This window comes from Mycteria americana, chromosome 11 (assembly GCF_035582795.1).
Source record: "Mycteria americana isolate JAX WOST 10 ecotype Jacksonville Zoo and Gardens chromosome 11, USCA_MyAme_1.0, whole genome shotgun sequence".
In the NCBI taxonomy this organism is placed as follows: domain Eukaryota; kingdom Metazoa; phylum Chordata; class Aves; order Ciconiiformes; family Ciconiidae; genus Mycteria; species Mycteria americana.
The window spans coordinates 22,793,212-22,819,908 of record NC_134375.1 but is presented as its reverse complement, the minus strand read 5'-3'; the positions used below and the strand labels follow the sequence as shown (position 1 = coordinate 22,819,908).

General features: G+C 43.8%; 1 protein-coding gene across 3 annotated transcripts in view; it reads left to right on the top strand.

Annotated features, from left to right (window-relative positions):
* The window catches only part of CHCHD6 (coiled-coil-helix-coiled-coil-helix domain containing 6), a 120,350-nt gene that overhangs the window by 76,244 nt on the left and 17,409 nt on the right, over nt 1–26,697 (top strand). For all 3 annotated transcript variants that reach the window (XR_012777458.1, XM_075514134.1, XM_075514133.1), the window contains one exon: nt 5,850–5,985. Coding sequence is in view for 2 of the 3 variants with exons in the window: in XM_075514134.1 (XP_075370249.1) it covers nt 5,850–5,985 (136 nt within the window). In the remaining variant the exon portion in view is untranslated. The remainder of the gene's footprint in view (nt 1–5,849; nt 5,986–26,697) is intronic.

Genomic DNA, 26,697 nt, shown 5'->3' with positions numbered 1-26,697 from the left:
TACTGAATTTTTAGTAGACATTTGGATAATCTATTAAGCTTCTTCCATCTCTTATTTCTCTGGCCAAACAGCTGCAACATGGGTCTTCCCTCTTTCATTCAAGCCATGTTATCAAGCTGATGTGCAGGATCAGGGAATCCCATAGGTTGTAGTGAGGCCATAGTGTTTGCTTTGTGATAGTGCAGCATCCTGTAGCCTATGCTGAAAGTTGGCTTTCCTGGCTGTTTGTTCTGTGCTGATGAGTTTGTTATATGTGAATGAAATGCTTCAATTGTGTTTAATTTTCTGCTGTAAATGTCAAGGATGCAATAATGAGAGAGGATGGAACCTTTCTATGTGCTGTGTATTGCATCTGTCTGGAGTTATTTTTCTGACATGTTAAAGAGAAGCCATCAGAGCCAACTGCTACCCAAGGGAGAATGCAGTTTTACAGGTCAGTTAACCACTTACCAGTTTTTATATATGTACAGTACAGCATGGCAGCATACCACATTTATGTGACCAAAGCATCACTGAGCTTAGTCTGAAATGCATGTAATGTACCCTGGATATATAAACATGCTAACCAACTATATGACACGTCTCTGATTCCTTCCTGACATGCAGAAACTGCTGCTGTGCCCTGGGTTTTGCTCGCAGTGCTGCCCGTGCTCCTCACTGCTGACCTCTGAGGCTGTCTGCACTGTAGTGACAGTGGTGACTAATGTGGTTTGCTCAAGTTAGCCCAGACACTAGTCTTAGTCAAATAATGCAGCAGAAAGCAGCTAATCCAGTTGTTGTTGGATTTTGCAGCCCACAGGAAATTCCAGGTTCCTTGCCCCATTTAGGTTGCTGCTTGCGGCTGTGTACTGGAGCTTGCTACTCTAAAGTTGGCTTATATGAGGGACCCTGCATGTCTTTGTTTTTCACTTTCTGAGCAGAGGTATCGAAATGTCTAGGTTTAAATACCATCGGTCTCTATCTTGAGTTTTTTCTCAGCTTGAATGGTTTCCCAGAGTGAAAGGTAAAAAGGGGATCTTGCTCTTGACTCCATCTGGAATTGCTGCTCTACCCGGTAAAGCCAAGTGATGGTGTGGTACTCACTGTGGAGTTACTGATTTTGCACTAGTCTAAAGAGCTGCCAAGTCCTAAAGCATTAAAGTTGTATCTCCGCTTGGCTAGTCTGATTTTTCAGCTGGCTGGAAGGACTAGCAAATACATACACATCTTCCAGCTTTCCAATACTGAGCCCATAATTCTTCTTCCAAAAAGGGAACCTGTCAGCAGCGACTAGCTAGTAGCCATTGTGCTGTGTTTGAAACCTTCTGTCTATGGGGTCTGTATCCTGATGATACTGCCTTAATCGCTTCTTGCAGTAAGTTTGTGTGTTTGTCTTTGGAAGCTGTGTTGCTTCTTGATTAATTGATGGACATTTAGACCAGCACTCTTCCTACTATCACAGAGCTTATGATGGAAATTCTCGAAGAACCTCGCTTTAACCTCCCAGACGCTTAGCACTTCTTCATGGGGTTTATATCCATGTAGAAATGAATTTGCCAAGACAAATGAATGCGGTTATTGGCTGGAGCAGCTGTTACCTGCCGCTATTGAACAGTTAGGAGAGGGTTAAGAAGAAAACCTCTTCTGAGCCACTAGATTGGCCCTGACGAAGATGAATGTCTAATTCACTCCCAGCATCCTTACTGCTGCCAGTAATAAAAAGCTTGCTTCACATATTCACCCCACTGCAGACGTTTCTCTTAAATTAAATATCAAGAGGACATATACTAGCACGATTCCACGCCAAGCCAATATTATCAGATTGATGTCAGCAGTGATAATAGAAGAAGGATAAGTTGATGAGATTTCATTTATTAAATAAAGTAAAGGGAATACGCGGTGATAGAGAGGATTTGGTAACTCTCGGTGTGTCAAAATGCAGCAAGATCATGTTCATTCTGTCTTACCTCAAGGGATAGCAGAGAGAAGGATGCCCTTTGTTTCACTTTAAGAAAACCTCTCCCTTCTTTTCCAGACAAAGACCTGATTTAGGTCCCTCCATGGGAGGGGGAGAGGAGGATGTGAAATCAAGGATTTCATGTGTACGTAGCCTTCCTTCCCATTGAACAGTGGTGAGGCAAAGGTTTCTTTCCCCACTATGATGGGGGAGGCACTGCTAATGAGTTTTATTTCTAGATTAATCCTTTCCTTTTTGCCGCCTGTCATCTTTTCTCCTTTCCTTTAAACAGATGAGAGTGTGTGTTATTGGTTTAATCTTTCATATTCTGTATGTCCTGCATTTATTTCCAAGGTATCGTCAGAGCTCATCTCCCATACTTCCCTGTCCACAGGTATTGTCCTAGCCCCTCCCAGCCCAGCCTTTCTCTCTTGCCTTTTTCCTAGCTGCTATAAATGAGCCTCTTGCATCTGTTTTGATAACAGCGGTAGCAATTGCAACACGTTTTATTTTAGACAGAGGCTAATTGTCTACCTTATTTGGTGGTGGCATATTATGCTTAAAACTGTGACCCATTTTAGAAGAAAGGTCAAAGCATACTAGTCTTCTGCTCTTTATGTATTCAAACCTCATCCCTGCTCCACCACGTTCCCTCCGCCTTGTTGTTTAAGAAATAATAATAAAAACTCTCAAACAATGAGATGGCTACCAAGAGCAGTGTAGCGGAGTGTCCAGAAGATGAATTTTTCTAATGGTTAGTTAGCGCCAACAGCCTTGAGCTGGGCTGACCTTGAAGGGAGATAGTTGACAAAGGTCCACCTCCTTTGGAAGTCAATGTGCCATTGCTCTCAACGGGTATGTTTGTAGTTAGACACTGCTGGTCTCCATCAGGTTTTTCGTGTTTAATTCCTTTTCCTTTCAGTTATGTACAAGTAAATCCAGACAACTGTAAGGTGCAACTGATGCATAGGGCTGTAGGTTCCCACTTGTGTGGAAGTGTTGCAACCTGAAGTTAAGAGACTTAATGTGAGCAGGAACGTGGCATGCCTTCGAGTCAGATAGGACAGGAGCAGTGATTGCTGTGCTGGGAGGAAAGCTCCTCAAGCAATTGTTCACCAAAGCAGTCCAGATACCCCTTTTCAGTCCAGGTGGGTACCAGAACTGCTCTGCTGGACGTGCGTGACTTGCGTACTCCCGGCCTCTGCAGGACGTGCTTCCTTCTGGTGAGCTCACATTTATTTCTTGTCCCTTCGTTTATAGATCACGCTGCATGGTGGGGCACAGTGACAGTTATCTCCCGAGCAGCGCTAGCTTCCCGCTCCAAAATGAAATGTCGTTCTCAGTGGGATTTAACTGGTTCTGTTGAATTTCCAGTTCACTTGTGAATGCACTAATAGATTGGTTTGTGTTATTTGTTTTGATAATTACCTTAACCAACTTTGCGTTATGTTGATTAGTTTCTCTAAATCTGTTTGGAGAAGCTGGTGCAATTGATGCATAACCACAGTCTGAGATTTTATTTTGAAGAAATAAAGGAGAATATTCTTGTTATGATTCTTGGTACTTGCTGCCTGATAAATCCCCTCTGTGTTGTGGGAAGTGGCAGGTATGAACACTGATTTAGGTACTAGCTGGGCAATGTGTGCCATTCTGTGCTGGTTGATCCCTTGCCTCTGGTCGGCTTTAGGCAGCAGCACTCACTCTGTGGCTTCTCGCTCACCACTGCGTGGCTTTTAAACAGCCCTCTGCGCTGTGGGCTGAGCACCGAGGTGTCTCCTAAAGAAGAGGAGCACGGACTCTGCGCTACTGTCTGAGCCCACAGATGGGTCCTAGCTTTATATTTACTCTAGGCAATGAAGACTGATGCCATAGGAGGGACAGTGAAGGAATAGACCAAAAAAAAAAAGGTGCAATTCCTATAGTTCTCCATGCCGACAATGGCAACCTCAAGCATTCTTCTAAATATTTCGGAGATGTTTGAACCGTGTTGTTCAGTTCAGATGAATACAGACTGTTTTGTGGCATGCTGTACCTTTTTGCTCTTCCAGCTCTCTGCGTGAAAATTACAAAATGCCCTTCAGTTTAACATGGCTGAGTTTAAGAAACCTAATTTTAAAAGTCTTAACTTTTTCAATGAATTGAGGGATTTGGTGGTATTTCCTGACCTGGTATTGTTTGGTATCGTTTCCACAGTCTCGCTGATTTGATTAGAGTGATATTAAAGTTAGTGACAAAGCAAAATGCCAACATTATGAGTTTCTGAAGCTCTCCCTGGGTTCCTTTCTATTCCAAAATTTGAAGATTTCTTAGAATATGGATTTTTAGAGGCTTTAAAGGTGATTTGCTATAGAACATAGAAATTAGAAATGCACACTAGCCTCTAGCGACTGTGCATGGAATAAGTTTTTTCTAAAAGCTGTAAGATTAGTGAAGAGGTGGAAAGAGAAGTCTCTGTAGTATCTTTGGTGGTTTCTGAACCAAACCTCAGTGTTTTATTAGAGTGTGGCTGTCATACTGTTACTGATAAATTCTTAGTCTGTCCGTGTACATTGGCAGTAGGACTGAGGACTGAAGAAGTATCATTTGGAGTATGTCTCAACCGAACTATTTTGAGGAAGCAACCAGGTTGCTGATATGGAAAGGACAGAATTTTTTTTTTCTCTTCTTTTGGCCCTTCCACTTGCCTTCCTGAGCACCTTACAAAAATGAGCATGATTTGGAAACTCATATCTGAGCTCTCAAAGCTTTTGGAAGACATTGGTTTAAGATTTCATGTTTCTTAGAAATCTGTTCCACCTGAGAGAATGAGACATGCCCAGGATCAGGTCATGTTTTCTTCCTGCCTGGTTATTGAAGCCCTGTTGCTGAATGAGTGCCTGTTGTTGTTATGTGGAGATGAATACATCATAGCCTGACATTAATGCCTGCCTGTAGCATCAAGTGCTTTGGAAGGAAGAGGTGCGTTTGATATTTGGGCACAGATCTCTCTAAGCATATTGGGGCAGAAAATGCAAGGAATTAAATGGATTTATGGTTTAGGAGGTGGCATCTGAGGATTGCTACACCTAAGCATATGTTCTCTTGTTCTCTGGTAAAATAGACCATGGCAATTGTGCTGCAAATTCCTGCAATTTGTGTCTGCCTGTCTGTGCAGCTGATGACACTGTCGTTACTGTGTTTGTGCCATTGTTGCTGGCATTGTTTTACAACGACCTTCCCCTTTATTGGTACTGTTGCTGATGATGTGCCATATGTACACACGCACATTAGAATATAAGAACATCATCCCTAATTGTTCTTGGGTAGCTGTCAATGCCACTTACGGGGTATGAGTACTAATTGCTTCAGAAATACAAAGAAAAAGATATCTAGTCTTGTTGTTATTCTGTTTTTTTTCTAGTCACTAGGAGAATTGCAGTGCTTCCAACCATGCTGGATTTTTTTGAAGTGTTTAAAGAGATGAGAATTCAATAGATCGAGGTGGCTTATTCAACAAGTCCGTTCAGTTCCTTGTCAGACTGTTACAGATCCAGCACAGGCCCAGGCAGGATTCCTGAGTTCTGCCAAAGATTTCCAATGTGAGTTGGGGAAATCGTTGAACCTCTTGGAATTGAGGTGGGTTTTTTTTCCTGACTGCAGAGGAGAGATGATGTTTCATCTAAGGGTAAAACAGCCTTCCACACCAACCTAGAAAGAAAGTGTTCCTTCTTTCTGCTAAGTACTCTGGATTTTTCAGCTGAAAGACACTGTTGGTCATTTGACCTACTTTGGTGATTGCTACTCCCACCAGTTTGTCTGTTTTTTAGGGCTAGGTGACTCCAACACAGGATTAGTATGTGTGTCACTGGTAAAATGGTAGTAAGTGGGTGAAAACTCCTCTTCACGTATCTTTCTGTGCTTGTTTACCCTGCAGGAGGAGGAACACTGATCCTGTCTGTGCAAGCCTGCAGTCTGAAATTCTGAAGTGCTACCAAGAAAACAAACGTGAAGTGCTCAAATGCTCGGAGCTGGCTAAGGAGTATCAGCGCTGTGTTAGTGCAGCTCAGAAGGTAACAAAAGCCTCCCTGTTGTACTTGCTGGCTTTGCTGTCTTGTTTTGCGTGGTGTTTTCTTCTGGGAAGCGTTTCTGAGAGCTGTGGTATCTGTTAGTCAAATTGCAGTGTTCATAGGAGACAATTTGTCTTTGGGATCCATTTTCCCAGATTCATTCCACGTTTCCCCGTCACACTGTGGTGTGTCCCAGCTTCACTCCTGTCAGTGGGTCCTGTTACACTGAGCTGCCACCAAAAAAGTAGCACTGATGCTCCTGGGTTTCAAAGTCAGTCACAATAATTTTCCCAAGTTTTGCCTTCTTGGACGCCGTGTTTTGCAAACGGTAGGCAAATCTATTTTGCCAACGTCAACATTTTGAACAGACTCTGAACATCCTCCCATTGTGGGACTTCGCAGTTGGAGGCCTTTCTTCCTTTCATTGCTGCATGAGGAAGGCTTCTTTACTGGGCCAAGCTGCTGCCTGTTAAGAAAATTGCACACTCCTAAAAACTGTTCATCTTGTGCAGGGGGCCAGCAAGCCTTATGGCTCTTCCGTCTGAGATGCAGAGCCCTAGTAGATTCTGTTGATGCCTTAGGACAGTGGCTGCTCAGTACCTTGGAAGGATTTCTGGCTATTGAAACAAGTGAAGGAGAGAGGAAAAATGAAGTATTTGGACCTTACAACTAGGATATGGTCTTGGGAAAAGTGAGTGGTAAGACATAAATAAGCTGCTGCTTGTGATGTCTGGAGTGTAAAGGATGCTGTTCCCCACGGGAGAATTCGGTGGGTCAGGTGTCCCTCAAGGGCAGGCTTTTCTTTTTTTTGGGGGGGGGTAGAAAATTCTCCAAAAGGTGCTGAGACTGTAGTAAGGTGGATTTGCGGAAAAGGATGGAGCCTTCTGGGAATAGAAGACTGAGACTCCTCTCATGGGATTACTAATGCAAAGGGTGGGGGAGAGGTGGAGATTTCATAGAAGCAGTCTTTCTCTGTCGCATTAGCATTGTGAGGGGAAGCTGTATGCCTGATTTAAGTATAACATGAAACAAGCTGCCAGCCGGCTCCCAGAAGAAGCCCGACAGAAGGAGATGGGAAAATTGTCAGGATATATTAGACCAAATGTTGTTGCTAGTCCTAGTGGAATTTTTTTCCTTCCTGTTTACAAAGAAGGTCTTTGTATGTCTGCAAATCAGCAAGGTTAAAGCTGCCAGGGAAAGGGCTTTTCTCTGATATCTTTAAAGTCCCCAGCTCCCAAAACGTGTGGTTTCTTTTTCTTTCTCAGCTTTAAAGTAAAGCGGTGCCTGTGCTGCTGCTGCACAATCCGTGCCCTGTGTTGCTGCGCGCAGAGCACTGGCACATCTATTGCCAGCCTCCGTTACCTGATGCTTCCTCCTTGCCTCCTGTAAGTCAGGCTTGTAGCCTTTTCAGTGGAGTATATCTTTAGCAAATGCATTTACCAATACATCTTTATTGCATGCAGTGCGGGCGGAATGTGATTACCAAAGAAGACAGATTGCATTAAACTTCAGCATATTTGCAAGCTGCGGCTCCAACCCGCTTGAGAAAGGGGCTGGGACGCTGCCAGCCCTGAGCCCCAGCCCGACATTATTAAAGAGTAAATTGGAAGCTAAATGACTGGTAACAGCAGAGGGCAGTGAAAGATCCTATTAACTTGGATCTTTTCGGATTTATATGGTGGTGGTGGGGTTTGGTAGATTTTCTTTATGAACCAAAAACTGGGGGTCGTCTTGGTTCCCAGAGCGTTCAGTGAACTTCAGAAATTTTTTTCACCACTGTTATAGAAACTTCCTGAAAGGAGCAGTGCATAGGACATTGATTCGCTGTGGATGATGACAATGTGGCAGAAAATCTCCTTGCTATGTTTTAAGAAGGGTTGAGAGAGACTAAGGAATAGGTAACTAAACCTTGCAGCTAGATACAGGTGCTAGAGGGTTCTGCAAGTACAAATTCAAATAAAACTTGTGTAAGGCAGTACATCTTCTGTAGTTTCCTCTGTCCCAGGACAGCTCAAGCCCTGACAGTTTGCCTCGCTGCTCTTACTGAGTCCTCTGACTCCTGAGATATATGTAGCGATCACAAGCTGTTGTGTTTTTTTCAGGAAGCATTAAAATTCCCTCCTCCCTTCCCCTTTTAAGCTGTTATTTTTCTTTAAGTTTAAATTAGCATCTTGTACCAAATGGCTTTGTCTCACGCATTCCTCATTCAGGAAATTCAGGTTGGAGGAATGTGGGAAAGAGAGGCCAGAATCTCTTGATTTCTTGGGTGTTGTTTTCCTTTTTTTTTTAAACACAATTTGTTTTCCAGTACAGGAGGTTGTAATCAAAGCTGGATGTGTGACTTCAGCTCACTTGCACGCTGGTGATTTGTTCTTCTGCTTTTTACTAAAGATTTTATAAGGCTTGGTGAATATTCTTTAATGAAGCATCTGGTTCTCTGTGAGTTCCTTTTGATGGCTGGTAAAAATGTCTCCAGGGCATGGTATACATTAGACGCAGAGAAAGCAAGCTCTAGATTTCTAGACTGAAAATTACAGCTTACAGTGGATGAGAATAATTCTTTGCATCTTCCCCCTTACTGTGTTGGTTTGAGACTGTTCCTTTGGGCACCCATTTCCCTTTGCCTATTGCTGTGCTCATCTCTGAGCCGGGAGCTGAGATGCACCCTCAGTTACTTCTGCCCTGTGGACAAATATATCAGGTAATCACTTAATGAATTTTGAAATTTCTACTCATTTCCTGTCCAGACCCTCTTACTGGAACAGGCTACTTTATAGTAGTACATCGTAGGGATATAACTGCCATTACCTGTTTTGTATGTTTTCTAGCCATCGGGGCTTCTTTTGTAGTCAAGGGAGAGAAATAGACACCGCTAGAGCATGGCGCATCTGATTCTAAAACAGTCATCTGAAACAGGTCAGCTGAATTGCCGTCCACAGGTGAGTATTTCTCCCTGCTGCTTGGGGGACACATCCAGACGGTGAACTCCAAAGTTAATGCCCGTAGTGGGATGTTCATAGAGTTATGGGAGCAGGATCCTGCTCTGATTGTCCACCTTTGTAGCTAGTATGCTTTCAACTTGCCCTGCCTAACCTGCTCGCTAACTGTGCCGTTTATACTATCCTGAATGTTAAGTTTTGGTTGCGTCGCTATTGGCTCGCTGCAGCGGCGTCAGCCCACTTAGGCTCTGGGTTGCTTGCTGCGTCCCATGCTTTGCTTATGTGGAAGCTCTCTGACTTTAGAGTATGTTACTGTAATGTCTCCTGTTTAATTTAGGAGTGTTTTATCTTTTCTGGTGGTCTGTTTTCGTGGCTCTGCAGAACTTCAGCTACAGCATAAAAATTGCTGGCTTTAAATCTAATAAAAGCTGGGATAATGGGACAGCTGTGGGAGGGGCAGTTCCCATTGTGTCTTTTAAAATTGCCTGTAGTTTATTGACCGCAAGTTTCACCAAGAGCTACTGCTGCCGTTAGATAATGAGAATTGAAAATTGCTGCTGCTGTTTCCCCAAGGTTTTATCTCGTGCCAATGAGCAGAGGGTGTGGAAGGAAAAGGAGAGTGGGCAGTGGAAATCTGTGTAATTTCTTACTTTGAGTCCAGATGGAAGGGAAAAACAAATGATTTTTTTTTTTTTTAAGTCTGAGTCCTGTTACTGAATTGCTTCCCTCCCCCTGCAAATATGCACTGACATGCAAGCTTTTCAGAATATTTTGTGACCCATTCTGATTCCTTTATGTCCTGTTCGCAACAGTAGGCAAATCCGAATTTTCCATCGAATGTTAGTTGGTTAATTTGTTACGTAATTGGTGGTTATACCAGGGAATCTCCGACCAGCTGCCACTTGAAAAATGCGGCCTCTGGTGACCATATATTAACGTGATTTGAGATTTCAAACAGAACCTGCTTCTTGCGACTGTGTGCAGAAAAAGGTCTGTTAGTGAAGAGCATGTATCCCTCTCTTTCCAAGTGTTTTCTTCCTGTCTCTAGGTGCCTGTCTTTCACAGGAGGACCAAGGTGAAATTTTTGCGCTCTAGCTCCTGGCCAAACCAAGCTATAAAGAGCTGCATACTCAGACACATGTATTCCCTTGTCAATAGGAGCTGTATACATTGAGCTAGGAGCCATTCATAATTCTGCACTCTTTCTCCCTATTCTGCGTCCAGGTTCCCAGAGTCTGCTATTCATAACAAAGGTAAACCTACTTCTATCAAGGCTTTAGGGCTTGTCTACGTAAGGAAATTACAATGCAATAAACTGGTGAGTGAGTTTATGGTACAGCAACTTCTCTGTATATGAACATTCTCGGTTTGTAATGGAAATGCAGGGAAAATTCACGCTCGTTTACTGTGAGTCACTCTGCCATGCAAACAAGCCCTTGCAAAACACTGATTGACCAGATTCCAGTGGAGGTAGACTTTTAACATAACCTTGAGTCGACTGCATTTTTCTTTGCCCTTGACTGTAATAAAAAGGAATGTGGTCAGTTTACTGCTCCTACTTTTCCAAGCGATCCCTGTGAAAGCCCCGGTCCCGTTTGGCACACACAGCAAAGCATTGCAGCTCTGCTAGAAGTTTGTCTCGAACCTGGGGGCAGTGACCTAGATTGCTGAGAAGATGCCGCAGGTAGTCGTGCAGTGTCCCGTCCTGATGGAGCAGTTTTGCTCGAGCGTTTTGGATCCTGCTGAAGCGTGGCCTGCTGGGCGCTGTCGTTTCCGCAACCTGAATCTCTCTCTGCTGAAGAGAAACGGCTTCAGGTTGCGTTGGATGCCACGGGCTGCACTGCAGGTATCTCTGATCATTCTGGATCATTAGGCTTTCGTTAAAGAGATGTTTCCATTCTGATGGACTGCAAAATGCTTTATAGGTTTATGTACTTATTGGGGTAGAGAGTATGTGTGCGTGACTGGGGGAAGGAAGTTTTGGCCAGGTATAGTGAGGTCCGTATCTGTATTTGAGAAACGCCAGGATTTCTCCTCCCCTGGGATTCTGCAGAGGTAGATCTTAGCTGTTGAAGTCTCATCGAGGAGATATAAATATATCACATGGTATGCTACTTGAAATGCAATATATCTAACTTGGAAGGCTGTAGGGTTGTTTGAGCTTTCTGAAATTCAGCTTTGTGATTTCAGATAAATCTGTGTCTTTCATATCTGGAGGATGATACGCCCAGCCATCCTCAGCCAGGTGTATGCCTGCCCTGCCTTTCGTCGGTCGGTCCTTGCTCAAAGCAAACATATCTGTAAAGTGTTTTTCTTGCCTTCTCTGTAAAGTCAATTCTCTTTTTTTTAATCTTTCTCTCTTCCAGCCTTTATTTGTGCAAATGCTGTGGTGATAACACTATCAGAGGAGTTTATGACTCAATAAATGGCCCCCACAAGGGAGTCGGTGGAGAGGCCGCAAGCTGCAGGCAGCTGCTGTTTGTTTAGTCGTAAACACAGAGGAGAGCACCAGTGGATTAGCTGTACCCAAGCATACCCTGACCTGTTATTTGCAAAGGTGAAAAGGATCCATATTTTGCTTCTAATTATAAAGGATGGAAACAGTTATTGTTTTGATTTTTAAGGCAGTAGTTCTTGGTTCTGGTGAGTCTTGGGTCCATATACAACACTTCATATCCTCAAGAGTTCATCAATGGATAAACTAAAAATACAGAGCTGCCTGAAAAGACATAAACCGCCATCTTATTATATGAGGCATGTCCCAGAGTAAAATGCTGGCCTACTTAAAATGGAAATGGCTGCTGCCTGTGCCTGGGATTTACGAAACTGGAGACATAAGTTCTTTATTTGCTCTGTGTCTCAGCACTTCACGAAGCCCTGATGTTCCCCACAGCCTGGCGTGTCATCAGCACTTATTAACCCGCCTGAACAAGTACTTCTCTCTGTCTAGCTCTTTGCAGTCCACGTAAAGCCCAAACGTGGCACCTCCTGGAGTTTGTAACTTTCGAAGAAAACAAGAGCCTAAATAAGCTTAAAACTTTTCTGCTCACTTGTCTGTCCTTCAAGGCTGCTTTTCCAGAGATACTTAGTCCATACCCTGCATCATCTTTTCCTTTCAAGTTCTCGTATCCATTGCCTGGTCTGGAAGGAGGACTTCTGACCCCATTTCTCTTCTCAAAAACAGTCTGTTGTCTAACAGTCCAACGAACAGTCCCTGAACAGTCAACAAATCCCTTGATTTTTGGTTCTCTGGTTTTTGTTTGGGTTTTTTTGACATTGTTACAGTGAGGCAGAATTGCCTTTGGGTCTAATTTCTCGCTTGATGGTTCTGATCTCAGATATACTTACAGATAAAGTTAATCTAAATATGCCTGTTTCACAGATGGTTTTGAAGGCAACTTTGTTAAAAGAGGGAAAGAAGTCAGAATACCATTACAATTTCTGAAGTTGAACTATTTGGTATTTTGTTACTTCTCAAATGTGGTCTGTGCTACAGTTCTTCTCGTTTTAAAACTTAGTTTGCCTGAACCTGTTTAAAAGCAGTCTAAAAATTTTTCTGTACTAAAAATACTATAAGAGCTAGCCAGTCAGGAACGAGAAGTCATAGCTGACTTGATGCTGTGATGCAGTCTTTGAGTGGGTGAATCTGAAAAGGCTCATTTGAAGTTGGGTATCAAAATCTCAAGCAAAGCAGGGCCAAGCACTATCAGCAAAGGAAAGAACGTGTTTCTCCGATGTATTGTTCTCTCTCTCTTTTTAGAAATTATTTCTCTTTTGGCTTAAATTAGTGGGACCTACATGGATCTACTGTATCTAACAGGTTTCCCTAATTCTGTGCTCTCTGTATGGTGTGTTAGGCAGCGTTTTCCTGAGAACTGTAGCCTGTATTCAGTTGGGCTTATCTAGTATGGGAAATGGTTGCTTGGGGGTGAGAGAGTGTTGTGATACATCATGCTGTTTTAATGCCAAATTTTTTCACAAAAGATTTGTAGCACTGTGTTGGCAAGTTGGAAGTGGAAATTCTTACTCAGATTAATTCCAAGAGACTGATGACCAAGCAGTCTTGGACAGAAAGAAGTTGATTTCCAATTTTTAAACTATGTGTTTTGCTGCAGAAGTTAGATTGAAACAGATCCACAAAAATTGCTGTCGATAGCAACTGCTGGTTAGAAGCACAAGGTCAGTGGTCAAATGCCTTCAGACTACCAAGAAGTTCCAAAATAGCCCTGGCTTCCATAACTTCCGTGCTAATGTTAGATCCATTCTCTGACAACTTGGCTATAACTTGGGAAATTATATCAGTGATGCCAAAGTCTTCATGACAAACTGGGAAGCCAAAGATTTGTTATGCTCCTTGTTGGTCGTAGTCTGTGCAGGATGGTTTCCTGCTACATGCAGTTTGCAGTTTCCGCACACCATCCATCAGCTGTTTCTGTTAGCAGGTCTTGGGGCTGAATACCTTGAGGACTAATAGGATTTAAAGCCTTCACCAATCAGCTGAATGTGTCTGTGTAGCTAGCATGTACAGGGGTTATTCTGCTGGCGTTGGTCCCAATCCAGTGGAAGAGTTGCTACCAAGCAAGCAAGCTACCTAGCCTTTCTTTGCAGTGCCAAAGAGAACTTGGGAAGTTAATGAATGATGGACGAGCCCTCCTATTAGTAGGAAGCCAGTCCTTTTCTTGTCAGAGCTATGGCATGGTGGAGGAGGAGGCTTGGGGAAGTTGCCCTGACGCTGCTTGCTAGCGTTTGTTCTCTCCACAGAGCCTCTCTGTCCAAGACTGTGGAGCATTCATCTGTTAACCAAACCTGAGCTTTGTGGGGAGATTTCTTTCTGCATCGTGCCTGCGTTAATTGTTTGTGGTTTTCACCCCCCTGTGACACTGTCCGTCTGCCCAATATTTCCTAGTATACTTGTGATGCTTCCAAAGCGATTTAAAGGTATCAGTCCTAGCTAGACCTTCTCAAGCCAGTTTAAGTAACATTTCTGGATGCCGGTGCTTCAAATATAGGAACAAGACATGTTGAAGACAGTGTGTTACAGTGATCTGAATATAGTGCTAGAGTTAGCTCTGCTGGTGATCTTTCATCTGTTGGCAAGAAACTTTCTTTTGGTTATAAGATCTTTTTTGGGTAGAGGACTTTGGGGGCCTTTAGGAGTTGGTGAAAGGCTCTTAAAGACCTCTGCATTTACAGAAGCTGTCCAGAAAGCCAACACTTGTAATAGTTAGAGTTTGTTACCTTTGTAACGTGAGGGAAGCGAGTAGTGAAGCCTTGAGTTAGGATGGTGCTGCAATGTCTCGTGTACCTTGTTGTTTCTGAAGTTGGAGAAGCACGCTGCTCTACTGTGTTAAGCCTGAGTGTGCATCCAGAAACGCAGACAAAATTATTTTGACAATGTGTTTGCTCTTTGTCCCTGCTGAATGCCTGTTTGTGCTGTATAAATGGATTTCAGGATCAGCCAACCTCCAGCTCTGAATTAGTCTAATAAGGTATGGTAGGTAGGGTTTAAAGGTCATTTTGCAAACAGCTGGTTCCCTGCATATATTAGGGGGAATGATTTTTAAAATAATGCTATTGGAAAGCTGTTGATTTAACTTTTCAAATATCTGTACAGTGTAAAATCTCAGCTCTTCTGCCTCTGTCCTTCAAGCTCTCTGCTTGCCCTCTGCCTGCTTATCTTTCTGTCGTTTCTGATTACCTCTACCCATCTGCCTCTGCATTCTCTCCCACTCAGTTTATCAGTCCACGTTTGCTGCCCACAAGGACTGAGTTTATTTTTCTGAGCAGATTATCTGTTGGGTTACTTCACTGAGCTGTGTAACAGAAAGCCAAGGGTTACTTGGTTTGGTCTATTAGTAAAGCATTATTACACAGTTCTTTTATTGTGCGACTGGGAGCTCTGAACAATCACCACTACATCTGCAGCATTTTTGTGTCTTTGCAGGTACCTAGTTCCCTTCTCAGAATGAATTTTAACATTGGTGAAAGAAGATCATGAGATTAGTTTATTTTTTTAACTCCTGAACAGCTTGAAGTACGCACAGTGATCATTCCAGCTTCCTCTCTGTGGAGTGTGTTCTTCAATCCTGACCTAAGTGTTTCATATGGAAACGGAGAATGTTTTTCTTCATTTACTTGTTCCCTGGATTCCTCTTTGAGTTTGCCAGTGAGGGTGATTTCAAGTGTTGTGGTGATTTATATGCTGTGGACACTGTCTCAAAAACTGAAGGGAGCACCCACTCATCCAGGTCATGCAAGTCTTTGGCAGATGGCAGTGTCCTTCTGCCAGGTATGGGATGGTACCTTCCCATTACAGTTACTTGCACCTGTACAGACTCCTGGATCTTCAAATCTCCTTTCTGCTTGTTTGCAGTTTCATTCACAATATATATCCTCAGGAAATCAGATAACTGAACAAAAAGCAAGCTTAAAAATTTGTGAGATGGTAGCAGCTGCAACATTTTTTCCCCTTTCATTCAGACCAGACTGCTGTGAAACTTTTACATTTGTCTTATTTTCTGAATGATGTTTCCTACCCATGACTGACAGTTGTTCTGACTGTCATGACTGACAGTTGTTCTGAGTTTATTCTCTTCTTTAGTACTGTGCGGTGCCCCAGCCCAGCTACTTAAGCAATTAAGTTTCTGTCTAGGATACACCTTTCCTCTTTAGATGTTATATTAACAGCGCCTTCTTTCTGTTCTTGAGGTTTTTCTATGTAGCGATCTCTTGCCTGTTGTGGAAATCGGTAAGTGATCCTGGACTGAACTGAGCTGTGGGTTCTGTCTGGCTGCCTGTTAGGGGATCAGACAAGCAGTGCCCACCTACATGAAGGGTCTCTGCACTGCTGCTGTTCAAAAGACACTCTTCTACGAGGGTGTCTTCGCTGATAGGACTGTAAGCCTTTGGATCAAGGGTTGAAACTATAGTTGGCAAAGTGATTATCTGCATGCTTCAGGATCAGAGAGAGGTTCAGAAGAAAAGTATAAGTAAACGCATCTTTGTGTTATAAACTTCAGGAAGAGCTGTGTAATTTAGAGGAGTATATTGGCATAAGATTAAAAAAAATCAGAAAGTTTCTAAATATTGAAGAATTGAGGTTTTTATCTTCTGTGTGAGGCAGCAGGGCAAGTAATATACTCTGTTTCAATTATGTACTTGATAACTTTGTGAAAGAAGTTCTTTGACAGAATAGGAGAATTTCTGGTTATAGATATGAAATGGAGACTTGTTGATCTCTCCAAAGGAATTGGAAAGAAGACTGAATGACTGTTTCTTTGTCCATCCCATCTCAATGCCATCTTAATCCCATGTTTGAGCACTTCTGTTGATTCCTTTTCATGGGTGGAAGAAAGGAGAAAATGTATGCTTCTTTTGAGGCACTGGCTGCAGCTAAACACAGTATGTCAGTAAATTATATGGGTACTTCTAACGACCCTCCGGGCTCTCTGACACAACTACCGTATCTTCTCATGGATTCAGGTATACACCAATTGCTGAGTTTGAATACAAGAGGTTCCCTCAGATCGTATCAGCAGGAACAGGCGAGAGCTTTTGTCTTCAGTAGTGCTGAAGGTGGCCTTCTTCAGATTATCATCATTTAACAAGCTCCATAATATTTCTGGGCCCTCGGATGTTGGCAGTACTGTTTAACTTCCTGTGGCACATCAAAGTTGTATTTTGTCTTTTAGTACCAAGCCTAAGTGTGTTCAGGAGTATCCTGAGGCTGAGGAAATCTTCTCAAGTCTTGTAGAAGTAGACAGCCATTGAAAAATATATCAGACGATGTGATCCAGGTAGGATTCTTCCCAGCGGTGTGTACCTTGAGCTGACATGATGAGGGCACTGTGATAGGGCTGGAGTGCACTAGATAAATTTTTGTGGAGAGCTTGTACTGCACCAGTGACTGTTCTGCAAAAGCCAACCTTGAAGCATCTGTACGGACTCCAGATTGACCTCTCTGGAGCAGAAGCGGGTTCATTGCTGAGGACAGACAGGGTGTAACGTTCTAATGAATTGCCCCCTTTCCAGCCTTTACCAAACGTCTGAGACACGTGGGGTGCCACTTTGTTGAAGAAGAACAAGCATTTTGGAAGCTATTAAATGTGAAAGTCATACTTTTTTTCTAGCTTGTGCTGATGGGGGGGGTTATGTACGCACAGAGCTATAGCATGGACTTGAGACAACAGAATGCTCTCAAGTTCCTTGTTTAATGCAGTATCAAATGTATGCTGGTTGGGAGATGAGCAAGAGAGATCCCAGGCTGTGTGAGGTAGTTCCTAGCGCTTTCTTGTTTTGCTGAGCCTTGACATTTGCTGCAACAGAGCCCCATAAAATGCAGGAAAGTCTCCAATCATGTAGGCATATTAGGAGGTTTCTTGCACTGATGGATTAGAGCCAGGCTGTGTTCAGTAAATGTGGATAAATAATAAAAGGTGAGATTGTGTGCAGTGATCCCAGGTCTCCTTTCTCCAGCTGCCGCCTCCTGTCTGTTTGCTGGGAACCTTTGCACAGGCAAACGGCTTTGCTTGAGAGAACAGGCTATGCACTATTTTCTGACACAGCCAAAGGTGGCTGACACAAAGCCAAAGGAGAGCTTCTCTCCCAGGGACTGAAATGTCAACAAAGATGTTGTACTGCCTTACAGGGCCCTGACTTGCTTTTGTATAAAAACTGAACAGATGTTGGAAGGTCAGGAGCTTTGCCATATACAGAGCAGCCCCTGGAGAGCGGGGCAGAGCCTGCTCAGGTGTCACAGGTAACGCTGTTCTGGGTTTCATGTGCCAGCACTTCCCCTGAATGCGTGGCTCCCCCCTAGCCACGTCTGGAGTTTTACCCTGATTAAGGAAACGGGACTCACGTAACCGTGTCGTGCGTCTGTGAGCCTGGTTTCTGTCCCGCTCTCTGCTTGCTCTGAACCTGCTGGCGAGTTGCGGTGATGTTCCTCAGAAGGCACAAAGGCTCTGAAGTAATAAGTTCCTGTATATCTTGTGAAAGCAGGCAATTAGGTGGAGGGAAGGGACCCCAGTGGTGCTTGTGCAGGGGGGAAATGGTATTGACTCACCCTTTATTAGACATCAGTTTGGTCACAGAGGAACTTAACTTTGAGACGCAAATCTGGAGGAATCCAAGTGACTTCAGTTCTGCTGCTCATGGAACTGCTTATTTCCACTTGAGGACTCTGGCTTGCCTAAAGTGTTTGAGGGGCTGACTTGCGCTTATCACTGTAATCGGCTTCGTTGGAGACACTCAACAAGGGTGGCACTGCAGCAACTGAGGAGATACCAGCCTTGTTTTTAGGGATTGTCCTTTGGAATATGCCTTCTCTGTCCAAGTATAGATTTCCTTCTTTGCTTTTGAGAAATGGAAGCAAACCCCTTGTTGCAAGAGAGGGCTATGGAAAGGGCCCAGCTTTCAGGAGTTAATAGCCTAATCCTTTAATGCATGTTCTCTTATTTTAGGATGAGATGAAAGATATGCTATTAGGTGTGAGCAATCTGGAAGAAGAAAAGAGCTCATGGATTTAAGGTAGCTTGTGGTCTTGCTTCCTGCACCCCTTTTTGTGTTGTTCAGTCAAATGTTTCACGCTTGGGAAACGTAAGCTCTGGGGATGAGAGCAACTGCTGAGCCTCGCTGGCCTGAGCACCTTCTCCTGCTGATCAGCAGGCAGCAGTTGTCAGTTCCTCAGGAGCTTGTTTTTGCTGCTGCATTTTGAGGCAAGACAGCGGTTGAGATGGGGGAAGAGGAAACTTTGCAATATTGTGCTCCTGTGTCCAAGGACTAGTGTGGCAGACAAGTGTGTTTGAGTGGAATAGCCCAAGATTTGTCATCTCATGGGTGGGTACTCAGAGTGGTGTTGGCTGTGAAGTGGGTGGCTGTTATGTCGAGCAGTCCTTGTTCAGAGCTTGGTCACAGGGTCAATGACTTCTGACCATCTTTCTCCGTTCCCGCTGGTCATCCTTGTCCATCTATCTTTAAGCCCACTTTGGCATGACCGACAGGAGCTTATTCCAAGGCTTAATGGGAGTGGGGCGTAGTAGTTGTGGAGTGTGGCCCTTGAGGAATTGGTTGTGTCAGCAGGTCTGCATGTGGGCTTTGGACAGTATAGCAGGGGATCGTATTTATAAAGTTTTCACAGGCCCTGTGAGTACAGTGATAGGCTTTGAAGCGTGGTTTCCTCTGTGCTCCGTTTTCCCACAAAATCTTCAGGCATGATCCATCAAGGAGTGTGAAATATATTCAAAATCCCACTGCTGCCTTTTTTTCACAGTCAGCAGGGTTGTGCTTTCTTCTCCGGTGTGGAGTTGTTTGCTGTTGAGAATAAGCAGTCTCTTTTCTTGTGATTCCTTACCTCTCTTTGGGATATGATGCGATCAAGAAAATCAGCTGTTCCAGTCTGAGAGTCTGCCTCTGCCTTCATGCTCTCTTGTCGATTGTGTTGAATCAATGAAGTGTTGCAATGCTATAGAGAAAAGGGGGATGTAAAGAAATGAAGAGTGAGATCACACAGCAGGAATATATAGAAGAGGATTCATATCCTGTCACATAGTTCGCAGTGGCTGTGTCTGGAACCAGATCTGCTATAATACCAGAAATCCCCTCATGGAAACTTGAATCTCAGATCCAAATCCTTGCTTCTCTAAGTTGTGGGATCTGAGAGTTCCCACACGGAGAAGAGAGCTAGCTAATCTGAGCATCTGGGGAGACCTGACAGCAAGTCCTGGCTGCTCCTGCTGGGAAGATGGTGGCTTTGATAGGTGCTATAGAAAGAATTATTTAAAGGAGAGAAGTAAGGGAGATAATCCCTGGATGCCAGCTGTAGCAGAAGGATAAGGTTCAAAATATTCTTCTTGTACATCCTGCAAATTGCAGTTCTGACTCTCTTAATATCTTGAACCACTGTCTCAAACCTGCGTCAATATGGGCTTTTTGCCTGTGACTCTCAGATTCAATGGCATCTCTGTTCAGTCAAGAAAACTGCCAGGTTGTGCTTTGACTTTGGTTCCAGCTGTTCAGTGCAAAAAGCTTTCATTGCTGCTATGAAAAGCTTTTCTTAAGGGACAACATAAAGCAGTAGGAGTGTTGTGGTACTCAAAGGTTGAAGCAGGCATCTTCCCTTGAGAAGAGTCTTCCAAAGCACAGCAGTCTAGTACACTGTCACGTGGATAAAAGGTTATAAGGATTGTGTGTTAATCTGTAGCTGTCTGCAATTAATCTCCCCAACAGGTTTGGACCCCCCAGCCAGGTACGTGAGGGAGTTTCTTCAGTGGCTCTGAACTGCTCCACAAGCCTGTAGGCTGTAACTGTGCCTGCTCTTCCTCGTGATCCTTGGTTCTTGCTCCATCTTTGTTCTTGCTTTGCTCTCTCTGTTGGTGTTTTTCTTGGCTTCATCAGTTTTGGTTTGTACTTGACCATGGTCCAGTTAAGTTCACACCACGCTGTGTGTATCCCCTCAGGCAAGCTTGTGTTCTTCCTGATAATTGCGTCAGAATCAACAGTTGGAAGTGTTTCTTGATCTTGGCGCAAACTTCTCAAGTGCCACTGAAGTTTTGACGAGCTTCTGGGATTGTGTGTTGTAGAGCTGCAAGAACCTGTCCTCCTGACTTCTGACTTGGCATTTCTTCTTTGCAAGTTTACTTCTAGGTATGCACTTGATTATCTCTCTGTCTCTCTCTTTCAACCCCCCCCCCCCCCCCCCCCCCCAATAGAGCAACAATGTTTTAAGGCTTTCAAACCTGTTTACTTGAAGTTGGCTACCTGGAATCCTTGTCTTAAGCTTAAAAACACCTGAAATTCACCAACCGTATTGGGCAGGATCTAGAAACATGCAACATTGAGGAATTCACATTTTGACCCGCTGGGACCAGAATCAAGTGCTGTATAGCATTGCCAAGTTATTTTCTCCATGGTATTCTTGGTTTGTTTTATTTTGTTTTGCGGTGTGCCGAATTTCAAGTTTGTTGGGACTGCCGTGCTAGCGCTGGGGTGGGTCACCATTAGTTCAGGACAGTGCATAGCAAATGTTTGAGCTATATGCAAGGATAAATTGTTCTAGGGCTTTTCTGTAGTGTTCTGTGAATGAAACACAAGCTGTCGGTATTTCACGTATATTCTAAACTTTGTATGTCTCGGTGATATCACTGTGAGTGTGTGATATCCTCCTCACCACCTAGCATGAGCAGTTCTGGCCACCTATAGGATATTTCTTGTAGTATGTACAAGCAAGCTAGACATATGCCATTGCGTATTTTTGCTGCCTCCTCCTCCTTCTGTCTCTTTATTTACTCACCTCTTTCTAGAGTCTGGGCTCAGATTTTTCCTTTCCCCTCTGTCTTCATTTTTTCACCTGCTTCCTTCCAGTGTCCCCTCTCCCTCTTCTTCTCCCCCCTTCGTTTTCATTCCTTTCATTTTAAAATCTGTATTGGAGCTGACACCAGGCTGCCTATTCCCTGCAGCACTGAACTAGCGGTTTGGAAAGAGGAGGCTGCAGTTCCCTCAGGGGGCAAGACAGAGTTCAGTGTCTGTCTTATTTTTAAATATGCATCTGAACATGTCTGATCAGAGGAGCAAAGAAATCTTTGGGTTCTGAGTACTGGAAGCTCATAAGGGTGTAGAGTAATCCTCTGCATCCCCCTGTGCTCCTCACTGAACATGAAAGCTGCTTGGCACAGGGGATTTCGACTCCAGGAAACATGGGTAAGATTCAGAGACTCCATGGAAGGAGGGTAAAAAGGTGTGGGTGCTTGTGTAAGCCTCACACCTTTTTCTGCTTCAGCTTCTTTCTCATGCTGTCAGATTTATGCACTTTTTTTTTTAACCTTGAAGGTTCCCAAAGTACATTCCCTAACTATACATCAACCTTGCAGGATGCTGTTTGCCTTGGGCAAATAAAAGACTGATGACTGATCATCACGCTGGTATGGTGAGGGGACAAGCTGGGATATCCCAGTTCCACGTTCTTATCACAACCAGTGCCATGACAAGGCACCAGAGAGGGATTTGTGGGTTTCCCGGTATGAGTAGCAGCTCTGCTAAGGCAGGTTATGTACCCAGCTGGTGAATTTCCTAAATGGTTTTGCTGTGCAACTCCAACTGCTGGCATCTGTTCAGGCAGCACAGTGATGTAGTCACCTAAAGGGCAAAAAAAAGGCAGATGCTTACCAGTCCAACAGCTCTTACCAGCAGATTAGGATCGGAAGTGAAGGAGAGCATATTGAATTAAAGTTGCAGTAATAATTTTAGTTTAGACCGAATGTATATAGTTTGGCAGAATACCAGGGTCCTGACTCTTGTAAAAATGTGCCACAGTATCCCTCAGGACCAGGGGAAGGTCAAGATCTCTACTGGAAACCTTCTGTCAGCCGTGTTACTTTTTGTGTCACAGGCTACTTTGGTTTGGCATAGACACAGGGTAAGAACTACTCCTTTCTGCAACATGTTGGATGTTTCTGATCCTTAAAGTGGTCAAACCTGGTCTATGTAGCTGGGGGTGTTCAAGGTGATTGCAGCAAGAAGTGTGGGGGAGGCTGCAGGCTCATCCTCTTCATGTTTCCTTTTAGTGTCATTGACTAGTAAGCAGCCTAACCCATCAAAGGAGATACCTGACAGCATCAGGACTCAAAACCAGGTGATTGTCAACTGGAGAAGTACAATGACCGTGTTCAGAGTAGGTTGAAGTAGGCTCTGCTCTGGAGAGAGAAGAAACATACAGATTGAGGAGGCTACATCTTGGTTCTCAGAAATTCTATGATAATGCTGGAATAACAAATCCTTTTGATGGGAGAAAAAGTCCTCTTCTAGGAGGATCTCAGTGTTTATGCTGTCTAACTTCTTCTTTGACTTAAAGAAAAAAGTAGTAGTTAAAACTTTCCAGTTGGAGACTGGTGAAATGATATGTGTGAATGATAGAAGAATTGACTGCTGGGGTGGATGGATTTGGCCTTCTGTTCTGATTCTGCCTTTTTTTTGCCAAAGGATCCATGTTTTTGGACTCTGATGAGGTGTGTTCAGTTGCTGTCCTTGTAACAGTTTGCTCAGTATTTATGTGGAAGAGGTTGTGCATTTGAAGTGGGTGAGGAACGGAAACAAGAGCTGGCACCGTGCAGCTGATTTCTTCTCTGCAGTGCTACATATTCAGTTGTCAATTTTTTTCTCTACTTTCTGCAAATTTTTGGTTTCTTGTTTTAAAATAGCTAGGAGAGAGAGAGGACTCATTGCCGACGAGAAGGATAGCTGGAGCCAGGTGGCAGATAGACCTTCCCCAGCTGTGTTCTTTCAGCTCCTCCCTGCCCTGAGGATGGCTCTGCTGGAGCTTTGAGTCCCCTGGATATGTCCGTGTACCCTGTCCTGACGAGCAGCATTGCGTACGCCATGGCTCATACACTGCAGTCCTGACTGGCATTATTCTTCCTCTTAGACCCTTCCTGAATAGTCAAGCTGCTCATTACAGACTGTCAATTTTTTCTGAAAAATTACATACCACCACATTCTTGCCAGAGCAGGCTGTATGTACGGGCGAGTTCTGCATAACAGGGTAGTAAAATCGCCTGAACTGCCTGCTCTAAGGTTGCACCACTTGCTGCAGCCATTGAGGCTCTGCCAGTGCTGGGAGAATTCCTTGGGAAAGCAAACAAACCGCTGCAACAATTCTGGTGTGATCCTATGTGACCTTGCTTTTGCTGTGGTGGGGAACAGTTTCCAAAAAAGCAGTAGAAAGGATATGCCCGAAGTCGCTTTCATGTGTAACTTAGAATATTCAGGATTTGACCCTGGGTCCCTAGAGGTAAAAGGCTGCTGTGTTAACCCCACCGCTTCATCTCTCGCCAAGTATGAAAATCCAGGTTCTTAAGAGGAGCTGTTACTTGTATGACCTTCATGCGTGACACAGTTTCTCTTTTAAAATGTTTTTTCCCCTTTATCAGTTATTCATTGAAGAGTCTGTTTGCATCTGTAGAATTTTGAAGGGTAGCTATTATTTTACCATTTTAATTTTCCCAGCTGTTCAAATAATTGTTTTAACCTCTCAGTGCCTGGAAATGCTTTTCACATCCTGGTTGCTCTGCACTGTATGTCTTTGGTTTCATGTTTTAAATTACCAGCAAATATTTTTCCCCATTCCAGATGGTTATTCTGTGACTTTCTTCTCTATGGCTTTAAGGCTACATTGGTCTGAACAACACTCTGGCAGCAAGGAACTCATGAACTTTCACTGTGATACTGGGCTCTTACATCCTGTTTTTTGCCTTTTGTTGTTGTCGTTGTTGTTCTCCCCTCACCCCTCAAGAAGAGCTTAGTACTTGCAGATCCCATTAAGACCAGAACAAACTGTGGTTATTCTGAAAGATGTTGCCACTGGCCTCTCTGGAGTTATATTTCACTATATACAGGGAAGGGGCTCTGACAGAGACAACGAAGCCAGCACAGAATACATTGTCTTCATGCAGTTTTACAGGTATTAAAGTCAAAGCATTAAATATGATAGTGGTTTCTCTAGCCCCGAGACAAGGCTGTGACAGCTGAGGACGAGGCAAAACTTCCCGCTGGTCTGGCAGTGGAGGTGAGGTTGCTAATTGAGCTGTGTGAGGCACTCGATACCAGTGCGGTGCTCCCAGCCTAGGGTGATGCTCGAAGGAGGAGGGCTGCGCCTTTTGGGTCCCGTCTGGGGCAAAACGCTTCCACGTGGGAGTACCTCCAGAGCAGCAGTGTCTCATTTCATAGCATCAGTTTTCTTTTATATATATATAAAAAATAGTAATTTATATATATATAAATTTTTTTTTTTCTTTTCAGTGAGCATTGCTTTTCTTGAGTATGTCTTTAATGGTCTTGCCATAGGGACAGAGGTGGAATTTGAAAATAAGTAATTATATTGTGATATTTTGGACGTGTTGCTGTAGTTTCTCTTGCATGCTCTGCTCATGTGTTCCAAAAGTTGCAAAAGGTGATTTATAATTCATCAAACTAAGTGTAAAACATCTGACTGCAAAACCTATCAATCTGATCCCATCTCTTTCTAGCCCTTTAATTAGGGAAGCCCTGCTGAAAAATGTACCCATCAGCTACTGAGAAATGGTGCATTCCTGGACCCTCGGTATAAATCTTGAGTTATCCAGGTGCCAAAATGCTGTCAGAACTGACAGATCTTAGAAAATACACCCACAGGCAGAACATTATCCATTATACCAGCACTGAGCAGTGGGCAGTAAGGAAAAACCAGCAGAGAATGCGTCTTTATCAACTTTAATTGGCTTTTCCCGTTGATAAAAATCAGCGTACCCGGCAAGGAAGAGAACCTATCTAGCAGTTTGATCTTTCCATCCCAGAGCTGAAGGGTGCAGTCCATCTCCACTGACGTGTGATGTGGACTTGTCTCAGCACAGTTCCCAGCAGCGCGGTGGAGTCTACAACCCACAGAGAAGGCTGCCAGTCTGTCCTCGGTGAGTGACCATGTTTAAACAAGTGTGAAGAATGAATTACTCTGGATAAGTTGGATTTCATCTGTGCTCTAGCTGCTCGAAATTTGCTTCAGAGAGAAACAAACTTAGTTAAACTTTTCTGCGGGTCCTGGCTCGTAAGCACTGCTGGATTACAACTGGCTGGGCTGTGAAATCGAGGATCTGGGCAATGGATATGCTGATATGAAAAGGAGACAGCGGAAAAAGGGCACAGCAACTTTGCAAGAGCTACAGGAAATGGCACGTGCAGAGGTTTGGGGAAGAGAACAAGCTTCTTTTGGGTCATTTGGCACTGCAGGGTTATATGCAGCTTTCCATCAAAGACAAAGGAGATGGCAGCTGTGTGGATTTCTCCTGGGAAGGCTATTTTGATGCCTTGTTGCAGCATCTTGCATTTACTGAACTATGTAAAATGTTTCAGTTTTTTCTTGGTGCTGCTTACATCTACTGCTGTTAGATTTATGGCAGTTTTATTAGCGTAAACAATATAGTAAAGATGATTGCAAATCTATTGCTATACTAGGTTTTTTTCTAGTTGATTAATGAGAACAATTAGTTTCTTTATGATCGATTTGGCAACGTGTAGCACTTCTCTTGCTAAATTCTGCGGAGTTTCTGAGCGTGGCTTTATTTTAAGTTGCTATTCTGCTAAGTCAAACTCCTCTTATGTCCATAAATAATGGGCATCCACTCAGAAAAGTACGTCCACTCAGAAAAGACAGTTTAGTAAGTGAACTTTATTGCAAAAGTTTCCTTTCCGCAGTCCCTGATGGTCTTAAAAGCCAGACTGTAAGGCCATCACAGGGTTGCAATCATATAAATATCAGTTTAACCCTTGTATTTAAAACTTTTTAAAACAAAATTTGTAAATATTTGTTGTTCAGACAAATGAAGGAGCAGCCCTGTGTCCGAAGCCTGCAGCACAGGGAACCGTACTGCCCTTGGCGCAGATCACTGCGATCTTTTGGAGCGTATCTGCCGTGCCATGGCAGCACAAGTCGGTATTCTGGAAATGCTTATCACCTGGTCGATGGCGCAGTGTTGAGAAGTGAGGGTGCGGCAGCAGGGTGGGCTGTGTGCGGGGTATGTACCTGGAATCGTTGCCAGCAGAGCTCCGGTACGCCTCTGTGCACGCTCCGACTGCAGTGTAGACTTCCCCGTCACGAGCGCAGGCTCTGCCCTAGCTGGGGTTGATGCAGTGCCCAGCGCAGCAGGTTCCCTGTCGGGGTAAACTCTAGAGCCTGCCACTGTACAAGCTGTAAGAAAAAAAAACCAAACCACAAACTTATGGAAAAAAAGTGTTGATTGTGTGGTTTTTAATT